This window comes from Squalius cephalus (genome assembly GCF_949319135.1).
Source record: "Squalius cephalus genome assembly, chromosome: 7".
In the NCBI taxonomy this organism is placed as follows: Eukaryota; Metazoa; Chordata; class Actinopteri; order Cypriniformes; family Leuciscidae; genus Squalius; species Squalius cephalus.
Genome location: NC_137128.1, coordinates 38,046,235 through 38,069,173, shown reverse-complemented (window position 1 = coordinate 38,069,173; position 22,939 = coordinate 38,046,235). Strand labels below are relative to the sequence as shown.

The 22,939-nt window shown below is 39.0% G+C and overlaps 1 protein-coding gene across 1 annotated transcript in view; it reads right to left on the bottom strand.

Moving 5' to 3' along the window:
- LOC307160940 (NACHT, LRR and PYD domains-containing protein 1 homolog) overlaps window positions 1-22,415 on the bottom strand; it is a 63,341-nt gene extending 40,926 nt beyond the window's left edge. The window contains exons 1-4 of the mRNA XM_079875304.1: window positions 22,206-22,415; window positions 19,726-19,785; window positions 10,163-10,230; window positions 8,847-8,892 (exon numbers count right to left, since the gene is read on the bottom strand). Of these exons, the coding sequence (XP_079731430.1) occupies window positions 8,847-8,892; window positions 10,163-10,230; window positions 19,726-19,785; window positions 22,206-22,227 (196 nt within the window). The 5' untranslated portion in view covers window positions 22,228-22,415. The remainder of the gene's footprint in view (window positions 1-8,846; window positions 8,893-10,162; window positions 10,231-19,725; window positions 19,786-22,205) is intronic.
- Window positions 22,416-22,939: the final 524 nt, after the last annotated feature.

Here is a 22,939-nt window from a genome sequence, read left to right as displayed (position 1 = left end):
ATTTGGCATTATGCATGATGTGGATAAACGAATAAAGAAGAATGAACTTAGTTCTATTGTGAGAGATTGGTTGATTGAAAATAATCTTTTGATCGTTTCCGCAAAGAAAAAACATGACGTTGAAATAAAAACTTCATTGGATATTTTCTCAGGGTTGTCTCTTGAACAGAGAAAAGAGATTTTGCAAATGCAAGTTATGCAACAGATTCATGATAAAGAATTGGTCATGGAAACTAAACAGTATGAGTTTGAGATTGAAAAATTAAGAACAGATAATTTACTCAACGCGAAATTGAATTTTCACAGAAAAAAGTCTGAAAAATCAGAACGGGAGTTTGAGCTGCAGGCAGAACGTTTGAAACTGGTGAAGGAAGGTAAATTATCCCCAGAGGGTGGCGAAAAGTTAAATTTGTCTGGCAGTTTTGACTAAATTTAACAAACATGTCCCTGATGTTTTTTTCCTCTTTATTTGAGACCATAGCTAAAGAGGGGAATTGGCCAAATGCGGTCCGAGTTAGCCTATTATGCTTCAAACTGTGATTACAGGCAAAGCACAGGAGGCATATGCAGCGCTTATGATGGAGGACAGAAGAGATTATGATAAGGTAAAATTGACTATCCTAAAAGCTTATGAGTTAGTACCTGAGGCATACCGCCAGCGTTTTAGGAACTGGAGAAAAGGTGACCGCCAAACACATTCTGAGGTGGTAAGATAACTTGGTTCACACTTTGATCGTTGGTGTATCGCATCCGATGTTGATCATTTTGAGAAGTTACGTGACTTAATTATTTTAGAACAATTTAAGAACATTGTACCTGACTTTATTGCAACATAAACAAAAAGAAGCCAAATGACGCGAGTGAGGCTGCAGTCTTGGCAGATGATTACATATTGACGCATAAAAGTGCATACAGAGAAGACCGACCAGGGCGTCAGTATGGTAACTTCAGTGAAAACAGGGTGGCATCAAAGAAATTTGAACAAACTTATGTTTCAAAATTTGAAAAAAAGAAAAAAAAAATTGGTTGTGGGAAAAATTACAGAGATTTAGTATGCAATTACTGTTTCAATATTGGAGATTGGAAAAATAAGTGTCCTGTTCTGGCCTCAAAGTTGAAGTCTAGTCAAAAGAATAAGTCAAATTCAAATGTCAGTCCTGTATTGATGACGGAGACTACAGGAATTAATGATTTTGCGGGTAGTGCTTTTATGGAAGTATAGTGAAAACAGTGTCTGATTTAACTGAAAGCACAAAACACTTTGCACCTTTCACTAAGCAGGGTTTTGTTTCTTTGATCAATTCTGAATATAAAGTCCCAGTAAAGATTTTGAGAGATACCAGGGCTTCGGAATCCTTTATTCTTGAATCGGTCCTGCCTTTTTCTGATGCATCAAGTGAAGGGAGGAATGTTTTAATCAGAGGAATTGGATTACAATATCTTTCTGTTCCTTTGCACAGACTAGACCAGAGTTGGTCTGTGGAGAAGTAACCCGGGGAGTGCGTCCATCATTGCCAGTGGATGGTATCATGGTAATACTTGGGAATAATTTAGCTGGAGGTAGGGTATAGCGAGATGTAATCCCACCCCCTGTGGTAGTGTCCACTCCATTGATTGAAAAATCTGATGCACTAAAGCAAAAAATTCCCTGAGGTATTTATAGCGTTTGCAGTAACTCATTCGAAGAGTCGTGAGACATCTTGTGAGGAAAAAGAAGTGTCAAAGTGTGTTGTGCCTGGTTTGTCTACTCTTTTTCCCATTTCTCGAAGGGAGTTGGTAACTGCACAACAGAATGATCCTGGGTTACAGCAATTGTTTGAAGATGTTATTCCATCCCAGGAGGTAAGAAGTGCTGTCAGTGGATAGTTTATCCAAGATGAGATGCTCTTAAGGAAATATATTCCCTTTAAGAAAGGTTTGATGGAAGAATCTATAATTATGACCGCCGCTAGCGTAGCTAGCGAAAGCGGTCATATAGGGATTGTCAAAGTTGTTTGTTTTGTTTTTTTCCCGTCATCTACTGAATTTTTTCGTCAACGATACCAGGGACACCGAAACACCGGGGAACATGAAATTTGGTGGCCATGTAGCCCCACTAGACTTTTACGGAAAAATTTCGTTTGGTCCCCGGGGGCCACTCCCCCCCCGCGCTGGGCCCCCCCAAACCCCAAAAATGCAGTTTTTCCTAAATAACTACCTGAACCGTGGCACCGAGGATGAAGAAATTTTTATGGTATGTTGCTCTTAAGGGCCCACATCAACCTAGCCCATAATCACTCATTTGTGATTTGCGCCCCTCCCATAAAAAATGAAAATGCAATATTATTCTGCTTTAATCGCCCCTATCTTCAGTTGAGATGTTCAGAACTGCACCATATTTCATGTGTATGATTAACTTGACATCCTCTGGGGGTATGCTAAGTTTCGTAGAATTTCATCCATGGGGGGGTATAAAATAAATTCATTTATGTGCACATTTAGTGACTGTACACTCATCGGCCTGTAGATGGTGGTGTTGAGCGAAGGGTTGCTGGTTTAGGATGATACTGTCACTAAGGTTGCCAACTGTCCCGAATTAGGCGGGACATCCCGTATTTTGGGCCTAATTTATTTGTCCCGTGCGTGACCTCCCGTGTCCCGTTTTTTGACAAGCTGATAAACCACTGACTGATACAACAGCAACAGCAGCAGTGCTGACCACGACACTTGAGAATGATCACCGACACCTGTCATCATCCAATCACAGCTTTTTTTAATCACTGTTTTGAGACAAATCATTGTTTGATTTGCGAACATCCTCTGCCGTCTGGTCGCTTCCGCTTCAAGCCGGACTCGTCTCGCGCTAACGGTAATTTCCTTTCACTGTCCACGTTTTGATTTCGGCTAATCAATTTTGGCGAATGCAAACAACGTGATTATTGTTCATGAGTCTAACATCCAGCCACGCAAGAAAACATGTAATCTACCTGAGGGAATAATATGCTCAAAAAACATTTCTGATTATTATTAATGTTTTAAAGCTTTTAGAAAGTACATAGAAAGCTTTTGTAACATTATCTTAACTGTCACTTTTGATTAATGTAATGCATCCTTGCTGAATAAAAGTAGGCAATTACTTACTTTATTTTTTTTCCCAAAAAATAATCTTACTAACCCCAAACTTTTGAACTCTAAGCCTAGTGTATAATGTTAAAAAAGCTTTCTATTTTAGATAAATGCTGTTATTTTGAACTATGGTTTGTTTGTAATGTGACTTTTTTCATGTATGACATTAAAATTATTTTTAGAATTAAATACATAAATAGGTTAAGCAATACAAATGTGTTTATGTCTGATAACCTTTTAAACACAAACTTAACTGCAGAGACTGAAATGACGTACACTGTGTGATACAGTACAAATATTTTGAGTGTCCCTCATTTTCCTATAAATAACCACGATTGTCCCGCATTTTCCTTTTCTGAAGTTGGCAACCCTAACTGTCACACACACACATGCAGGAATACAAACAAACGCAAGCATGCACACACACTGACATCCACACGCACAGACACACACCCATACACACACATACAAATCCACATGCACAGACACACACACACAAACACATGTACGCACGCATACATACACGCACAGACACACACACGCACAGACACACACACATACAGACAGACATGCACATACTACTACTTTTTTTAGGTATATACATAAACACGCAATACAGCCAAATTGCTCCACGTCATTTATTTTTGTGGAAAGCCAGTGCAGGCCTGAGCGGCGGTCATATTTTGTACCGCCATGCGGTACATCTAGTTCAAGTAGTGGTGCCAAAGCAATTTCGAGAGGTGGTAATGCGAATTGCACAAGGTGAAGTTCAGGGCATTTAGGAGTGAATAAAACGAATAACCGAGTTTTGCGACAGTTCTATTGGCCATGCTTGAAAAAGGATATTTCGGCCTTCATTAAAACATGTCATACATGTCAGTTAACAGGGAAACTGAATCAATCTTTGAAACCAGTGCCTCTGTGTCATATAGCTGATACAAGCAAGCCATTTGAGCATTTAATAATTGACTGCGTGGGCCCATTACCTACGTCTAAATCAGGTAATGTATATTATAATGTATATTTGTTCTGGTTGAAGGTTTTCTCTCTCTCCATGAGCATATGGCTGAATTGCAGATTGTGGCCTGCCGGCCCTGGGTCAGAGAAGCCACGCAGAGAAACCAGGAGAAGGGAGGAAGTCGGAAGAGTTGATAGTTGTCCATTCAGTGATGGTAAATTTGCAGTTTTCTTCTGAGCTGGAATGAAGAAATTACAGTCTGACTCTGTTGGGAAAGTGAAGGCATAGCAGGCTGTGGTCAAGGCCTGTCGATGCCCATTGGCCCCGGAGGGGGTCCCCACAGACATCAACCAGAAGAACCAGCAGTAGAAACCAGGAAAAGAAGAGAGGATCACTGTGAATTTATCTCTTATAAAGCCTGAGAAAAGTCCCACCTCTCCGGGTTTGCTTGACCAATGAGAGAGGTGGAATTTCCAAGCGGGGAAAATTCCTCTGTTGGCGATTTATGGATCTTTTGTTTCAAGCGTGCTCATTTGCATGGGCAGCTGGATTGTTTGCTGATGAAGAAACTATGAAAGATTCTTGTAATACTAATATGTTGTGCAGCTATCAACATATCATATACACGATCATTTCGATCTTCAAAGTACCAATTTATAGAGTCCAAACATGGTATAGGTGAGGTTACATTGACCATTGATTCTATTGTAAAATACACAGTATCAAAAAATAATAGTATTAAAAGAGATTACAGAAGACAGTAAATCATTCACAAAATGTTCTGGGATGCATGCTCATTATAGATCAGTTCGTCTATAAATTAATGCAGGAAAGTCTGTTTTAAGGTCTGTAGGTCTTTCCTATGGCCTAGGTCTTGACCACATGACCACATTTTTCACAGCATTAAAGACATCCTATCTGATCGTCACCTGAAACCTTTCCTGCTCTCGTCTCTTTTGGGGGGATGTTTCATTCCTAAGAGTGGGCTTTGAAGCTTATTTGTTAAATGTAACAAATAGTTATGTGTCTGATTGTCTCAGTCATTACATTATTAAGAGCGATAAAAGGGGCTAATTTCACTTCACGCATGCTTGCTGATATTTTGAGAGTGCTTTAGGTTAAACACAATCAATCAAGCGCATATCACACTCAAAGCCAAGGTGCACTTGAACGGTTTCACCAAACATTGAAAGCGTTATTACGTGCTTACTGTGTGGAGTTGAACTGCGACTGGGAGGAAGGTTTACCCTGGTTATTACTTGCAGCTAGAGAGGTACTTGCAGCTAAGAGAGTTTGGGTTTTAGCCCGAATGATCTTGTTTTTGGTCTCAGTGTACGTAGTCCTCTTTCTGTTTTGTGGGAGGGATTGGGTCAAGAGGAACCTCCTCAAAATTTGTTAGAATATGAAAATGGTTTGCGTAGATGTTTATTTTTAGCTGGAATAAGTGCTCAGAAAAATCTTATTGGAGCGCAGAGTAAAATGAAGAAACACTTTGACAAACATACAGAATGCAAGGTTTTTACCCCAGGTGATCAGGTGTTGGTTTCGTTACCTTCATCTGGCTCTCCTTTTTGCACACGATTTACTGTACATACACTGTTCTTCGTAAAATGACTGACCAAAATGATCAAATTGCAACTCCAGATAGGCGAAAAGCTAAACAGTGTTTTCATGTAAATTTACTTAAGCCTTATCATTCTCGTAATTCTGACACTCACTGTTGCTACTGTCTCTCTTAATAATTCTCAACCTTTTTCTGTAGAAGAAGACTGAAGACTGTGTTTTGCTTCCACGGTTAAAGAATTCACAGACCCTTCAGAATCTAGATGCTTTGATTTCACATTTGTCAGAGTTACAAAGGTCACAATTGACAAAGTTGGTGTTTGACTTTTCTAGTTTGTTTGCAGATGTGCCCACCCATACACATCTGATCCAGCATTACTGCTTACTGATCTGCTTAAGAATGCTGTCAATTTTGTTTGGGGTGTAAATTGTCAGAAAGCTTTTGAAAATGTTAAACTGTTGTTAACTACTGCTCCTGTTCTAGCTGCCCCTAGGCTGAATAAGCTATTTAAAATACAGGTAGATGCAAGCCAGATTGGTGCTGGGGCTGTTCTATTACAAACTTGTGAGACTGGACTCGACCACCCTGTAAGTTTCTTTTCTCGTAAGTTTAATACTTATCAAAATAACTATTCTGTGCATTATCTTTAATTTGGGCTCTTCAGCACTTTGATGTGTACGTGGGGGGAGGATTACCTGTGGAGGTTTGTTCTGATCATAACTCTCTGACGTTTTTACACTCTTTACAGTCCCCGAGTCAACGGTTAATGCGTTGGATTCTCTTTTTACAGCCTTACAGTTTAACTGTAAAACACATCAAGGGAACGGATAACGTAGTGGCAGTTGCGTTATCTCGTGTTCCTGACCAGACCCGAATAGTGTACTGTAAGTGTTTGGGCAGTTGTTTCTAGTTTCTGTGCTCTCTTTGTTGCCTTACTCTGCTTTCAGGATCCAGATTGCTGGGGATAAATTGAGCAGTCTAGGAGAATGGAGATGATCGTGGAAAACACTATTATACTGGAATCGGATCTTATATAAAAAGAAAAAAAATTGAAAAAAGGAAAGTATGATTTTAAAATGTCACTTTTGATATTGTTTGATGTGTTTTGAGGATCCTTATGAGATATATGATCTCATTAAGGGGGCGGGGGGGTGTGATTGCTCAGTGAGTAGCTGTGTGTTTGTCCTCGAGCTACAGGTGACTGCTGGAGGGCGTGGCTTTACACCTGAATGAAATCATGACACTGGGTCAAACAGAGAGAGAGAACATTGTGCTCACTGGTGTTGTTGCTGCTCATGAGGCTACCGGAAAACTGACGATGTGTGGGTTACGGGAGACCACAGCCACATCGGAGTTCTCATTTGATCCATCTTCCCCTATTATGATGTTTTGATTTGGACCTTTCGTTGTTTATGTTTGGTTGGACTGATGTCACTTGAATTTAATAGTTACACTCACATGCTAACTAACACTTACACTGATCACTTGACATTTCATGTTTCTTACTTTAGTTAAATAAATCTTATTGTTTATGCAGCGGTTGTGTGGCGTCTCCCTTACTTTGTTGCGATCTAAGAATAAAATAGTAACAATAGGTACTCAAGATTAACATGAGATTGGCGGAAACTGCGAGTGTTATATCCCCTTTAACTGTTTTATCATCTCTGTTATTCTTGATTTTGCTCAGTTGCCAAAATGTAACCATAGCCAACGATTAGCTGGGAGAATAGTCAAATTGCCCCCTCTAGTGGATGATTAAAGATTTGTTAGTAAAATCTCACATCTACAGCTATTTCACTGAGTGCATGCTTCTGAATTAATGAGAAGGGTCTGTCTGCATCCCGCAGTACTAACCACACCCCTCCAAGTTACACCTACTAGTTACACCTCCTGTGAAGAAACAAGCATGGATGTCATTGACTAAAAACAACCTTTTGAAGTAAATTATTTTATGTTTTATGTATGAAATGTTTGTAAGGCTAACTTATTCTGCTTTCGAATCTTATGACATGAAACATAAAATAAATTATATAATCAGATTAATACGCCCATGGTAAGCTAAAAACCTACTCCCCAACCCAAACCTTACCCTAAACCTACCCTTTCATAAAATTTTAATTTACTGTAGAGTTTCATACTTAAAATACCTTAAATACGGCGTCTGGTTATGTTATGTCATACGATCTGTATGCCTTATCACTAGGTGGCGACAGTAAAGCTTAAAAGCGAGGAAAGTGAAGCAGAAGAAGAGCAGTACTAGTGATGTAATCAGCGAATCCAGAATCTCTGATGACATTGCGAATGGCTGTTTCATTATAGTGGGAGTAACTTGAGGTAGGGGGTGTAATTTGAAGTTGCGTGGATTGCGGGACACAGTCACACACATTTGGGCCCTGTCCCAAATGGCACCCTAAACACTTGCGGTCTTTCTACGAGTCCGCACTTTCATGACGTAAGACCAAAGGAGTAAGGCGCTGCTGAGCACACTTCAGAGCGTTAAAATGCTGAATGGGACGGCCTACGGACTCGTAGATTCAGTGAGCACGCGCAATTTAAGTCCACAAGACCGAAAGTCCACACGAAGTGCGCCATTTGGGACAGGGCCTTTGACTTGAGACCGAAAGTGCATATGAAGTGTGCCATTTGGGACAGGGCCTTTGACTTGAGACCGAAAGTGCATATGAAGTGTGCCATTTGGGACCGGGCCTTGGAATTAACAGATGCTCGTGCCCCCCTACGTGAGCCCACAGGTTGAAAGTTGCTGTAAAGATTCAAGATAAGACAAAAACAGTTTGGGAGATGGATTCATGATGTAGTTGCTCATTTTATAAAAATCGCTGATAGATTAGTTTTTAAGTAATTTCGATCATCATTCAGGACTCAACATAAAGTACACAATATATGTGACATTCAGTAAACAGTGAATGATTGAACAATTCAGCAGTTTCAGACATGGTACACTTCAGACACTGACACTGTTCTTTATGTTGTATGATAAAGCATCTTGCTGTCATGTGGAATGCATCCAATATCATCATTTACGTAATCAAAATGGGAGCAATTAGTCCTAAAGATTAGATTTACATGCAGTCTGAACAAAGCCAGGGTGTTTTGCATTTTTTAAACTGGTGATTTGCATCTAAAACATTGCTATTTATTTTCATATTTTGGCAATCACAGCCAGTGTCTCATTTTTAATTAATGCAAAAATTCGCCTACCTGTCTGGCTGAGTAAACTTCCCAATTCAGTAGAGACAACAGAAGGCTTTAAAAAAAAAAAAAAACACCTTTTATCAATGTCAATGATAGAAGGCAATATGATTTAGCAGATGACACCTGGAATGTACATTCACAGTTATTATAGCTTAAACAGAATTTCTTGTGTGTACTAAAAAATTTGTACCCCTAAATTTAACATTAAATGTCAATAATTGGATTCAGGTGTACCAATTAATAGAATCATATGCAATTAGTACACAAATCTATTCTAAATGGGAGGTCATCAAAGAAATGTTTTCTCCAAAAAACTAATCTACATGAGGAACAGAACTTTTAGAACAATGTACACTGGAGGGAGATACTTTGGCAACATATATAAATGTCATGTTTGGCAAAAGGAACCTCACAACTTTGAAGCACAGTGTTACTGCAGTAGTGCCCAGCAAACATGCCATCTCAAAGTCAGTATGAACTCTACATACCATAGAGTGCTTGAGGAGAATGTGAGACCATGCAAAAATAAATAAATTTACTGAACAGTAAGTGATCTTTTCAACATGACCCAAAAACATGCAAGCAAATCCACAAAGAGTGGCTCAAAGTCCAGCTGCTAAAGGTAGCAGTGTAATTATTTTTTCCACAGAAGACAATCACTTACATATAAAGTTACACTCAACACTCTCCATATAAAGTTACAATACAGTATTATATGTTGAAATATGTTTAAAATGAAAACAAATTCTTGTTCACATCGCTGTAATTAAGAAACATTGTGGCAAAGAAGAGAAAACAATGTGGTAGGCATCTACTTTCCATTTGCCGTTTTATTTCATTTTTCTTTTCTTTACATTTTTCCCCCCTCTATTAACATTTTTGGAAGAGGCAATGTTGTTAAACATGAGCCTTATTCAGATAAAATAAAGTATTATAATAAAATTTTATTTAGTATATTGTCTGTTTTTCACATGTTCCAACTGTCAATTGTTATAACACACACACACACACATCTGTTTCGCTATCTTTGTGGGGACTCTCCTTAGACATAATGGTTTTTATACTGTACAAACTGTATAGTCTATCCCCTTAACCTACCGCAGAAACTTTCTGCATTTTTACGTTTTCAAAAAAACTCATTCTGTATGATTTATAAGCTTGTTTCCTCATGGGGACTTCATGACACGAGTCCCCATGAGTCTGTGTGCATTCAGGTTGAAGTCCCCACCAGGATAAAACAGCATGTACACACACACACACCAGATTGGTTGAAAATAAAGACATCTGAAGTCCTCAGTGTCTCATTATAAAAACACACTTACTTCAATTTCAGCCCTTCTTATTTTCATGGTGGGCGTAGGGCTAGCTGTCCTCGATTTGGTATGCCGGACTTGAAAAGAATTAGAGTTCATGTCAGATGTACTCAGAGCAATCTAAGACAAGACAATCTAATACTGATTTAATTAAATTACTTAATTTGGTTAACTGTATGTGTGGATAACAACTAATAATGAAAAACAACTATCAACTTTTACTGTCAGTCGGACAGTAGTACTGTGTGAATGTAATCTAAGAACACAATGCTCTACTCTTGTCAATACAGATCATTAGGGCTGTCACTAATGATTATTTTGGTAATAAAAATAGACCTAAGTGAAAATAAATGACTTTAATGACAATAATAATTGGTTCAAATAATTTATCAAAAGCAAATAATGATATGGTTTTATTAAGCAACACTTATACATAATGTAATATATACATAATATTGTAATGACCCAGTAGTCAGCGCTAGCAGCCGGGTGCATTATGGGTAATTGTTTGTTTGGAGTTAATTGACCAGTTATTTAAGCAAGATGGTTGGGTTTTTGCATTAGCAAAGTTACGTGTGTTTATGTTCAAGTTAGTTCGGGTGGGCTTGGTTCATTTACTGCCTTATGTAAAAATGTGGCTCTCACCATCATGGAGAGAGATGTGTGGGGGAGTGACTTGGTGATTAGTCCTTACCAGAATTGATCTTAGTCAATGTTGAGAATAACTGGGGAAAGATGACGATATCGTGTCCTACTGTTTTGCTTTGCTTGTGTTCCACTCGCAGAGACAATCATGAGCGTGCAGGGTATGGGCAGAGACAATTTATATAAGAGACATGCCACTTCCTCAATCCTCAATACAACTAGGAAAACCCGTAACGGCAAAGATGGCGGTTGTATGCACATGTCCCGCCCCTCCCGCTGGAAAGCCAATCATCTGCTTTTAACAGTCAGCAGCTGACCACTAAGGAGCGAATGTACAGTGACGTGACATAACTGCCATATTCAACTGCTTTCGCGCTGCGGCTGGCGCTGAGCCAAAGACGGACGCGCTCAGCGCTTGTCATAGGCTATATCACAACTGTTCAGTGTTTTTAACCACATAATGTTTATTTAAGGTTTCAGACATTTAAATACATAATTGTTTAAGTGCTTGGCACAACACCGGCATTCTGGATAGAGACGTAAATGAAGTTGGTGACGTGAACGTGAACCCTGCGCATGCGTAGTAAAAGTATAACCTGTGGGGGGAAAGGCGTTTTAAACCTTATTTTGGGGCAAAGTCATCAAACTTTTTCAGCGATTTTTATCATATTTTACTGCTGTTTCTATACATGCAGTTTTTATGTCCCGGTGACCAGTGAAAGTGCAGTTCTGACTCTCTGCCAATTCATTTAGATAGGAGCCTGGTCTTGTTAGTCCGAAATAGCTGCCCGGAGGCGTTGCCAAGATGGCGGCCGAGTGGCACGACTTGCCTAAAAGGACTTTGGTATGGGATACGAGTTCGCATTTTTCGCGACCGTTCGTAAAGACCCGCCCCCTTTAGTTACTGTTGCTGTAACGGACAAGCTACGCCGCACTCACGCCACATCATGTTCTCACACAGTGAAAAATATATATTTGATATAATTCAAATATCATTTGAATTATATGTCGTTTGGCCATTACTATTAAACAAGGATTTGATCTGCTGTAAAGTGGGTAGCACCAGGCTGTTGGCGCCCTCTTCAGCCATTCGTTATAATATAGAATTTTCATAAGTTTATTTTTATATTGTATCAACTGGCAGCCAGTATTACAATATAAAAATAAACTACATTTTTACATGTAGGTGGGATTACACCAGTTCATCTTGCTTTGGAACTCCACAGAGCAAGAGCCTGTTAGCTTAGCTTTAAAAAAAAAGATGGCTGACACTATTTGTTCCATAGACATAATAGAGAGCTAGACGCCCTATAGACGAATCCGGCGAAACTACCGGAAGTAAGCGGGCGCCATTACTGAGCTGTTGCTGGGTAGCGTTGCGCCATTGCCTCCTATTGGTTTGGTTGCGTCCACTGGAATAAACAGCCCGCGATTTACGACTGTCACTAACGTTACATCTACAACTTTCCTATTCTTCCTCTGCCGAGTTATTTGTACAGTATGAGTGTTGTTAATGGTCTGTGAAAATCGGACAGGTCCCTTTAGAACTAACGTTATGTGTTTATCATCTGGTAGAGTGTGCATTATCCAAACCATCCGGAGCTCAGATCATTTTGACCCTCTATCAGTGACCTGTAGTTGGCATTTTGTTGATCATCGGATGCCAGGCGAAGGAGAAAATACTCTTGAATACCTTTAAAACAACCGAAGGGGCGCGTTGGGGCAGTAACATTACTGTTATGTCTGTTGTTAATGTTTGATTTGCTTGACTGTGACTCTCACTCTGAGAACCAACAACGCTAGTATATAGCAGTTAGCTGTACCCTTTCCTTTTTAAATGTGAAAATGAGATAAATAATGGTCACAAATGAAAAACATGAATTCGTTTATTTGATATCATTTATTCATTTATTTTTTGTTGCCAAATGAACAGATCTTTTTATAGTTTCCTCGTTAGCTAGCCTAGCTAGCATAGTTATTGCCAAGCTATTTTCATAAATAATCTGTAAGATCGTTTGTACCTTCATCTGTGACTGGAGGCCACTGTCTAACATCATCAACCCAACAAGTCATACTGCCTGGCTGTAGCTGTCATCGAGGGTGCGTTATCACGGAGGTTTGTTTACATACCAGTAACAGCTCAGTAATGGCGTCGCCACAAGATGGCAGCCTACACAGAACGCTCGTCGGATTCGTCTATAGGTTGTTTTCACATGACGTCACGCTGCTGCATGACGAGAGCGCGAAACTCAGATGGAGGGCAGGAAGTGAAATAGCTGAATCTGCCGCCTGAAAAAATGCCAATGTATTGTGTAGTTTACGGCTTCTCCAATCACTCTAATCGAGAAAAGGAAAAGGGTTTTTATAGAGTACCTAAGAGTGTCACTCATAAAGGTGAGAAATGTAAAAAGCTCACAGAACAATGCCGTAAAAAGTGGATTTTTAACGTAAGTTACGTCTGCGGTCGGGAGGAGCAGAGTCTGTTAATGCCCGAGTCTGCAACGATCACTTCATCAGAGGTATGTTAGCTAAACAACGTGTTTTTTGTGTCTGTGTTTATATAGCATTAGGTTGTCGTTAAATGCTCATTTACCTCGTTTACACTGTCAGTGAAACGTGATCCAATTCCGATTTTTTACTCATATGTGACACAGATCGGATGTGTTCTATGACCGTGTAAACAGGAAAAAAACGCATGCATTCAGATATTTCGAGATCGGTTTCAGGCCTCATTCATATGTGGAAATAAATTGGATATGTGCCACTGCGACTGTCATGTAAACAGGCAGATCGCATTTTCTGAGGCATTATGTTAGGCAACGTCTCCGCGGTTAAAGCCAATATTTAAACACAATAGGCTAACGTTATGCTCCCACCAGTCCTGAGATCTCTCTCACACACAATAACTGAAGCATATGTGCAATGATGGCACTTTTCGTCCTCCTTCGCCTCATAATCATGGTGATGTTTGGCGAACTTCGCATATCGCAGAGCATCAAGTATATTTCGCGTTCATCCATCTGTGCAAGAGAATTTAACCCTTTAAGCATGCGCGATATTTCAGATAGTATGGCAAGTGTAAACACATGAATCGGATATAGGTCACAGTTTAAAGAATGTGTAAACGGACGGTCAAAAAAATCGGATAAATGTACAATACGGACACTCCGCAACGGTTTCCTCCATAGACTTAAGCCGTTTCTCAATATGCGAACTTGTCTGTACTTGTGTTCTTGTGGACTTGTGAAACGTCATCAGTCGCTGCCCTAGTACTGTTCCAATTCAAAGTTCACATCTAGCCAAGTCCAGTTCAAATCCCCGGATGTGTTCTTGATCCGCCCCTTTTACCGAGGATGCATCGAGAGGTGACTTGTGCGGACTTCAGACAGCCAGGTATCCCAGAATGCATCTCACACCAACCAGCAAGCGTCAATAGCAGAGGAGAAACCCCGCGTAATTTAAAAATACTGCTATAATTGTGTCACAAAATGTAGTTTTAAGAGTATTTCAGGCGAGAATGTAGTTGTTAAAAGCTCAAATCTTTGGTTTATTTATAAAGATAGCGCCTATTTGAAAATTTGATCTGACGTTTTCGGAGTTTTGAGAACCAGGCAATCGGACGCTCGGCGCTCGTACCCCGCCGAGAACAGCCTCTCTCGGCTAGTGCTGCTGACTTGCCGGTGGCTCGGATGTCTAGTCTAGTGGTTTAACTAACATGAGATATAAATCGTCTTGTGTATATCCAACAGGCGATTTATTTATTTTATTTGTCTCATTAATGTATAATTTGTTCCCTGGCAAAACGTTTTAGCTGAGAGCAAAGTGAAGTTTCATAGCTTTATTTAACGTTAGTCTATTTAAATTTAACGTTTTAGCGAGAGCTGACATGTTTGACTGAATCGTTGGCTTTTTATTGTTGTATAGCTTCTTATACCTTTTAGGCTACTTATACTTTTAGAATGGCTATTATTGATCATTAAAACTGACATTTAACAAAAAAGGTTATGTCATTTTATTTTATATATTTAAAACATAGCCTATACAATATTTTATTATAGTCTGCATGTTGCCTATTCTCTTCACTGTATATACATATATGACACAACCCTGTCTCTTTTTGCTAAATATTCGTTTTAATGATCAATATTATAATGTTTTTTTATTCATCATATTTTTAAAATGAAAACAAAAAGAGTCAGGGTTGTGCTTTATATTTTGTGTTGTTGTAAATATGCAGTGAAGATAATCAATTGCGTTTCCTGAACCACATTTGTGTGGCCATTATGTTAAAGATTTTTTTTAAATGAAAATGAAAAGAGGCAAAGTGGTGGTTTATAACATATTTCGTTTTATTTGTAGCCTAAAGAGATAACCGGAGTAGCCAGAGCGAGCTGCATGAGTGACGCTATCAAGTACGCCGCTGTTCCATTTGCAGAATTATTGGACTTGTGTCCTCCCGTCCTCGGGAGTTCGTTCTCCTGAGTCGAACTTGTCAGTCCGAACTACCAAGGACTCAAGTCCGAACTTTGCGTACTTGGTACAGGGTTCGTACGGGTGCTTGAAATCCTTGAAAGTGCTTGAATTTTGATGTTGTGTTTTCAAGGTTTGAAAAGTGCTTGAATTTTGGATAAAATGCTTGAATTTGTAACTGTAATTTCTTTCACAAGAAATATCTTTCTGACGAAATAGTTCTTTATTAAATGGAGAAAAGAAATGTAGCCCTTCAGAATCAGATACAGATTGATTTGCGTTACGCTGGCCAGAGCAAAAGTAGGCGGAGTTTTCATTTTGATTTCCGCGGTTGTTTGGATGCATCGTTTTTATTGGCCACGCAGCGGCAACAGTTGAACTATTTTAAACTTTGACCGCGGCGTTCGCGCGCGAGCTCCCTGAGCTCCGCTTTGGTCCGAGTCGCGCGGCGCAAGCCATTGAAATATATCGGTTTCATTTCATAGCGCAGCGCGGTCCGCGTCCTATCTGAAAGGGCCATTAGTGACTGAGTACTTGGTGTGATAATGTAATGTAAGTATTGCATGTCCGTTATGTCACGTTCATTTGTGGAATATGCAGTGAACATCGCCAAAATTACAGAACTGTAACGTGCAAATTAACCTGCAAACGTTAGCCCAGTGCATAACAACAGTCGTTGATTGCTGAACTGAAATCAGTCAATGTCATAAGTAGTATACTGTTACTGTAAGGTTTAGGATGGCCCTATGCAATATTTACACTGCTCTATTCCAGTAAATGTATTAGCTAACGTTATGTATTCTTGGCCCAAGACATCTTGACAATGAAATACATTTATCAGGCAGGTGCCTGTGCACTCAGATATTGTTCAAACCTTGTCTATATCAAGAATGTGTCCCAAAACGGGAAGGCCTGTCAAATATTTCTGTTCAAATCCTAAGTCTTCATATTTGAAATTAATTCAGTTTTACAGCCTATAAATCACATTATCTGGTAAGCAATATTTGGACATTAATATAATGAAAAGCATATTATTCATGTGCTTTAGGCAATATAGTGATACATTTTGAAGAATAAAACTTGTGATTGGCTTAAATATTAGGGCTGCACAATATAGAAATATTGAAAATGTATATATTACAATATGCATAGTTGCATATCGCAACGGCTTGCAATAACTGGGGTCATGAACAAAAGACAAAGAAAATCACTCACTGCTTTTGGCTGAAAAGGCTAACTTTTGTAGCTTTAATAAGAATCAGTATATTTAATTCATGCAGTGAAAACTAAGCAGTGTTTATTTTTACATTTGATTAATCAGTTTCTGTTGTTAAATAACCCTAATGTAGGATAACCTGAACCCCAGTGATGTTAAAATAACACTTCTTATGCTACAGAACACACTGATGTTCACTGTCAGAAGTTGTAGGGATATTTTCTTAACACAAAAAGAATGTGAAACACGCATGTGTAGGTTATATCATTTTAAAGATAATTTAAAGATAATTTAAGTTAATTTGACACACTTTAAGCATTATCATATCGCATCTTGAATATCGCATTATTTAATGAGTTATCGCATATCTCATTTTTCTCCAATATCGTGCAGCCCTCTGCTATTATGAAACATTTGGCTGTTTATCTCTTTTGATGTGATAAAAGCACTAAATAATAATTTTAACTATGTATTGGTATGTAATTTACGGTAGTGTAAGGTGCTGGAAAAAGCTTTAAAATGGACCTGGAAAGTGCTTGAAAAGTGCTTGAATTTGACCTTGGAAAAAGTGAACCCTGTTGGTATTGAGAAACGGCTTTATTCTCCATGTTTACTTCCTGCCCTCCATTTGAAATCGCCCCGCCTTCGTGCGTCATAATAATCACGTGACTGAAACCCAGCTATTGGCCTCTACTGCCTACTGGCGCTGACGAGCCGTGGGGCCGCCATCTTTGACTGGTCACCTGCTCCACTCAGTGTAATATGTTTGGCAGGTGCAATGAGCTGTTACCTCACTGAATACCGAACTGATTTTCACGCGGGGTTTTTTTGCTGCAAAGGTCATACATGTAGCTATGATACAGGACACATGGTTCGGCATATTTTAATATTCATAGTGGGCTTAACAGTAATAGAATATTCTGATATATGATATAAAGTGACCAGACGTCCGAGATCAAAACTGGGAACATAATCCCCGAAAAGGGGGAAAAAACTGGGTCCAGTTTGACTATCAATCTGACTGAAAAACCTAATGCTGTCTCTTCAAAAACAAAACGGGGACAGGGATAGTTTTTTCTGTATTTAGCCAGGGACAGGCAAAAACGGGGACTGTCCCCTGAAACCAGGGACGTCTGGTCACCCTATGATATGTGATGTAGGCTATGATAGGTATTTTGCAAATCACACACTATAAATATGATAGAGAAGCAGAAACAGATAGTGGCAGTAAAGTCAGATATTTTAATAAGTTGAAGAATAAGTTTAATAAGTTGAACATTCTTGTGTCAGTTGTAATCTAAGTCAATTTATTAAGTTATTAATTTAGTCATTTAATTTTAATTTATTACAAATGTATTAAGTGTTATGAAATATGACTTATCAAGTCTCAGTTCATAGCCGGGTGAACACCGGCCGGTGCAGTAAACATAGCCTAGCTAGCTGGCTACGATTTCAGTACAGTAATATCAATGATCCTTGCTCCTTCTCAACTCTCTGGTAATATTCTATTCACAAAATACAACCAATAGTACGGTAATGTTAAATCTTACTTGTGAAAAGTAATCCCCCGAGCCCTGCTTGCGATGGTCTAGGAGTATGACCGGTTAAAGATGGCGGCAACATTTCTTGCACCCAGCGGCCAATAGGGCATCTAGCTCTCTATTATGTCTATGATTTGTACATTCTGTGAGTGAGATCCCACCCTCTATGGGCGGGTTGAAAACATGCAGAACTATCTCCTACTACTGGCTGTAGTCTCTAGCCAAAAAAGCCTCCGATGACGCAAAATGACGATTTTTGCATCATCAGAGGTTTTTTTTCAGACAAAAATACAGAAATCTCTCGTCTCAAGGGGACATGAGGGAGGGAAGCACGGTCATTCGAAAATACTACCGGGTTTCTACTGATACAAAGCTTAATGCTAATCGGTGAAGTATCCCTTTAAGCACCCTGTGTGTATGGCATTGCTCGCACTAAGCTCTGTTAGAATTGAATGAAGAAATTCTGCACTTCTCAGCCACGTGTAAGGGTGCGTTAAATCCAACTAATAGAGCATATATTGATCTAGTGGAAAACTAAATATTGGCACAATTTACTGTACCGATATTTTTTAAGTGACCTTTAAAGTTTTAAATGGGACAATGCATACAGAGCCACCTATTGCGCCTTTAGCCCATTTCACGGCAATGTTTCTCTGTCGCCTCAGAGGGTGCGTTAAAGTGGACATAAGCTCATTATAGTAGAGCTACTCCTCTAACGAAATCCACATTTGAGGCACTTTTTACCCAAGAATTATTTTTTTATGAGGCTTTGAACTGGGCATATTACACAATGCACAGTGAGCCACCTATTGCATTTTCTGCCAATTTCGCGGTGCTGTTTCTCTGTCGCTTCAGAGGGTGCGTTAAAGTGGACAATTGTGTCTATTTTCAGAATAAAAGAATTGTTAACCATGTTTAAATGCAAATAATACTGATATATCAGCGAAAATGGACTATATATTTACAGTATTCTTTAATTATTGTACGTCATCAGCTCAATTTAGGGTTTTTCTCTTATTCACACTTTTTAAGGACCCCGTTTCTATTGTGTCTATTTTCAGAAAAGAATAATAAACTATTTTGAAAGGTTAATAACAAATAAAGGTAACAATGCAATGGCTCTTATAACTGTATTGTCATCTGTCAAATTCACGGGTCCATAAGTTCGTAATGCTACGGTAAAAATGTCTGAAATTGTGCATGATGACAGTCAAGCATACTGGGTATAAGGCCCCAGTACAACCATTAACGCACCCTCAAAGAGGCTGAGATATAGCGCCCCCCAACTGGGCTAACAATGCAAATTCTCCTTGGGCAGAAAATGCAATAGGCGGGTTATTGTGCATTGTGTAATGTGTCAAGTTTGGAGCATGTGGGGGGCTGAGTGACCTCAGAATGACCAATAAATATTATTTTAATATCTAAGAAACCAAAGCAGCACAAAATAAACGTTTACCGGCACAAACGATTGAGCCTATTTTGGGTGAATTTGGAGCAGGTCGGGGGCTGGTGACGTCATTGTCTATAATGCGATCTAATAATTTAAAAACCGAAGCAGCACAAACACAACTTTAACCGGCACAAACGAACGAGACTATTTTATTTAGAGAATGTGCGGGGCTGGGTGACCTCAGAATGACAGTTTGTAATCAGTTTGTTCAACTGATGTCATTTTATTACTAAAAACAAAAAGCACATACCATCTGCTGGCTCCTGAGGTTTTTCATGTTTTCTCTTTCTCTTAAACTCCCGAATGTCCCCTGAAAGGTCCAACAGAATATCATTATCTGAACATGATTTCATCAAGTATTTTTTTATATTTTATTAAGGATCCAAAAATGTAAAAAAAAAAAACATGCATAAGTTTAAAATATTCTAACTGACCCCCCAGATTGAGTTTTTTGAAGGCGACCATTATTTTAGTACGTTCCCCCTTTATGTCATAAGTTATGTCTTATGTCATGGCGACTCGTCACGTTTGTCACGTGATACACCGCAGCCACAATAACACAGTAATAACACTATTAGTCAAGTAATTTTATGAAAAAAGGTTGAACAAATTGCAATAGAAGCAAACTCAACTGATTTTGTATCCTCAATATGCCCTGACAGGAACAGTTTGTTCCTGCCTCTATGTATTAATGTTCATGTGTAGCCTAAATGGGTTCCATTCAGACCTTAACATTAAGTATTTTACTGTTATGTGTCAACAAGATTCAACAAGACATTTTTACCTGGCTATACCCAATGTTTAGACCTGTTGTGGTATTTATGCAAATTAGCACATACGTAATTAGATTATGCACCGTTTGTCCATGTTAACAAACAATTTCAAAAAACTTGTAATACATTTTTTGTTTGTCTTGATGTAAGTGATCAATTTTAATTAATTTTCCTGGTGATATCTAAAGGATAAAATGTTTACCCTATTCACGTAAGAAAAAGGATGAATAGGCGTATGAATAGGCTATATTTGGGTCTTTTTCGAAACTTTCCCCTAGTAGGATTCTTCGGGGCTTTTTTTTCCTTACTCAGGACATATTGAGGATACAAAATCAGTTGAGTTTGCTTCTCTTGCAATTTGTTCAAGGTTGACCCCCATAGGCATATATCACGAAAAAATTGAAGACCGGAAGTACGTCTTTTAGTAGGGATACGGCTCTTCCGGTTAGCTCTTTACAATGGCGGAGTCCGATAGATTCCGCTGGACCAAATCTCTCCGCAACCTGCCTGAAGTCACATATGACGATGTGGTTCGGATGGTAAATGAAAACTCTCAAGTGGAAAAGCGTGAAAGCTGAGTTATGGCTGTCTACGTCCTGACGCAGAGCAACCCGGTACACTACAACAACAGCGGTGGGCCGTTCGCCAGTTAGGTAAACGTTTCTATGGTAACAGCGAGTTGGACCAATCAGCAGACGTTGCTGCTACGCTTAGGATTGTGGGTAGTGTAGTTTTTTTTCATAAGATCGCGGATAAAACATGTTTTTCTTAAAACAATGTTGATTTCATACGAACTTATAGCTTCTACAGGAGCAAAAACCTTCGTTTCACAACCTCATAGCTCGTGGTCATTCTACCTCGGATGGTTTAGACATTATGGCTGATAATCTAAATCCTTATGGAGAAATACTGTTGACCGGAAGTTCTGAATCCCTACTCCGCGTTCCGGAAGCAGGAAGTGTGACATAGGCCTATTGGCTTTTAAATGACTGGACTATATGACAGATGTATCGCTTGTATTTCCTTTTCCCTTTTTTATTCAAAATATGTCATCAAGTATCTGATATTCCAATTCTCAAATACGTGTAAGTGAGTGTGTTTGGTCGTTTAAAAACCTTTATAAATAATCTTGATCTTGATCTATAACGTGAGGTGGGCGCCGCCATGTTTCTTTGCGTCATATTACATTTATTGCATTTTACATTTTAAAAAAAATATGACATTTCATATTCAATATTGCTACCCATTTGCTTCCATATATAACGTGAGATATAGGCGCTGCCATGTTTCTTTGCGCCGCAGTTCAGAGAGTTGTGTCAGTCGGATTTACAGCACGTGAATTCATCAGTTTCTCCCGAAATACATGTAAGAAAGTGGCCGGTGAACTGTGAGAAGAATAGAGTAAACTTTATAGTTACTTCCACTATTTTTGTCTGATATGAATAACACACGTCGGCAAATTATATTGGAATAGATTGTTATTGCTGCTTCCACAGACATGTGTATTTTACAAACTCCAAATGTATTGTTTTACTAGTGCTTATGTGTATTTAAATGTCTGAAACCTAAAATAAACATTATGAGGTTGAAAACACTGCATATTTACAAGTGCTGAGCGCGTCCATCTCTGGCTCAGGCTCAGCGCCAGCCAACGCGCGAAAGCACAGTTTGAATCTGGCAGTTATGTTCCACTTTTGCTAATGACAGCAGCACTCAAGCTGCATGAACTCCACGTTTGTTTTAAACTGATCATATGATATCCGCATTATTTTATACAGTAATAAATACATTAGCCTACAGATTTCATGGCATTATGTCGAGGAACTTGTATTTAGCCAAATTTTTTTTTTACATTTATCACATTCAATTCAGACTGCAGGCTCACAACTCTTGCCGAAGCGCTGTGATTCTGCGATGAAAAAGAGCGACAAAACAATGTTTACTCTTGTTTACTCACTGTCAGCAACCGGGACCTCCATATCTAGGTCGTTGTTTGAAGTAAATGTAGCTGAATTATCAGAAAGTACATATAAAAATCAATTGAGAACATAGCAAAGTTTTGTCAATAATTTCGTCGGTTGAAGGCGCCAATAATTGTTGTAAACGCCAACGGATGTAGGAACTGGATGTTATCACATTGCGGAAGCATTCTAGTGATGTGTCGTTCAAGAACGATTCGTTCATTTTGAACGAATCTTTAATATGACTCGGGACTACCTACCGAGTTGTCTCAGAGGGTGATTCGTTCATTTTGTGTTGACCAGCAACAATCCCATAGGTTCTGTATATGAAACAGAAATGATAAGTTCGAGTCTTCTGGAGTTCGGGGTCGGTCCGTGCACGTTTTGATAGTTTGTTTTCCAATTTGAAATGAAATAAGCAGAAACGAGAAAACGGCCCCTTATTCGTTTTTTTCAAAAAAAACGAAAAAACAAGATTTCGGCTTGATTTTGCGTTTTTTAGTTCACAGGCAAAAAACGAATAAATGACTTCAAAATTCGTTTTCCAGTCACAAGATTGCCTTATATGCAGATGACATTCTATTATTTATTGAAAACCCAATTGCATCAATACCAGCTCTCCTTGATTGCCTTGAAGTAGGCCTAGCCTATGTGAATCGATTTCTGGATACAAAATTAATTCAACCAAATCAGAAGCACTTGTGATCACTGGAGTCTGTCTGGCCCATAT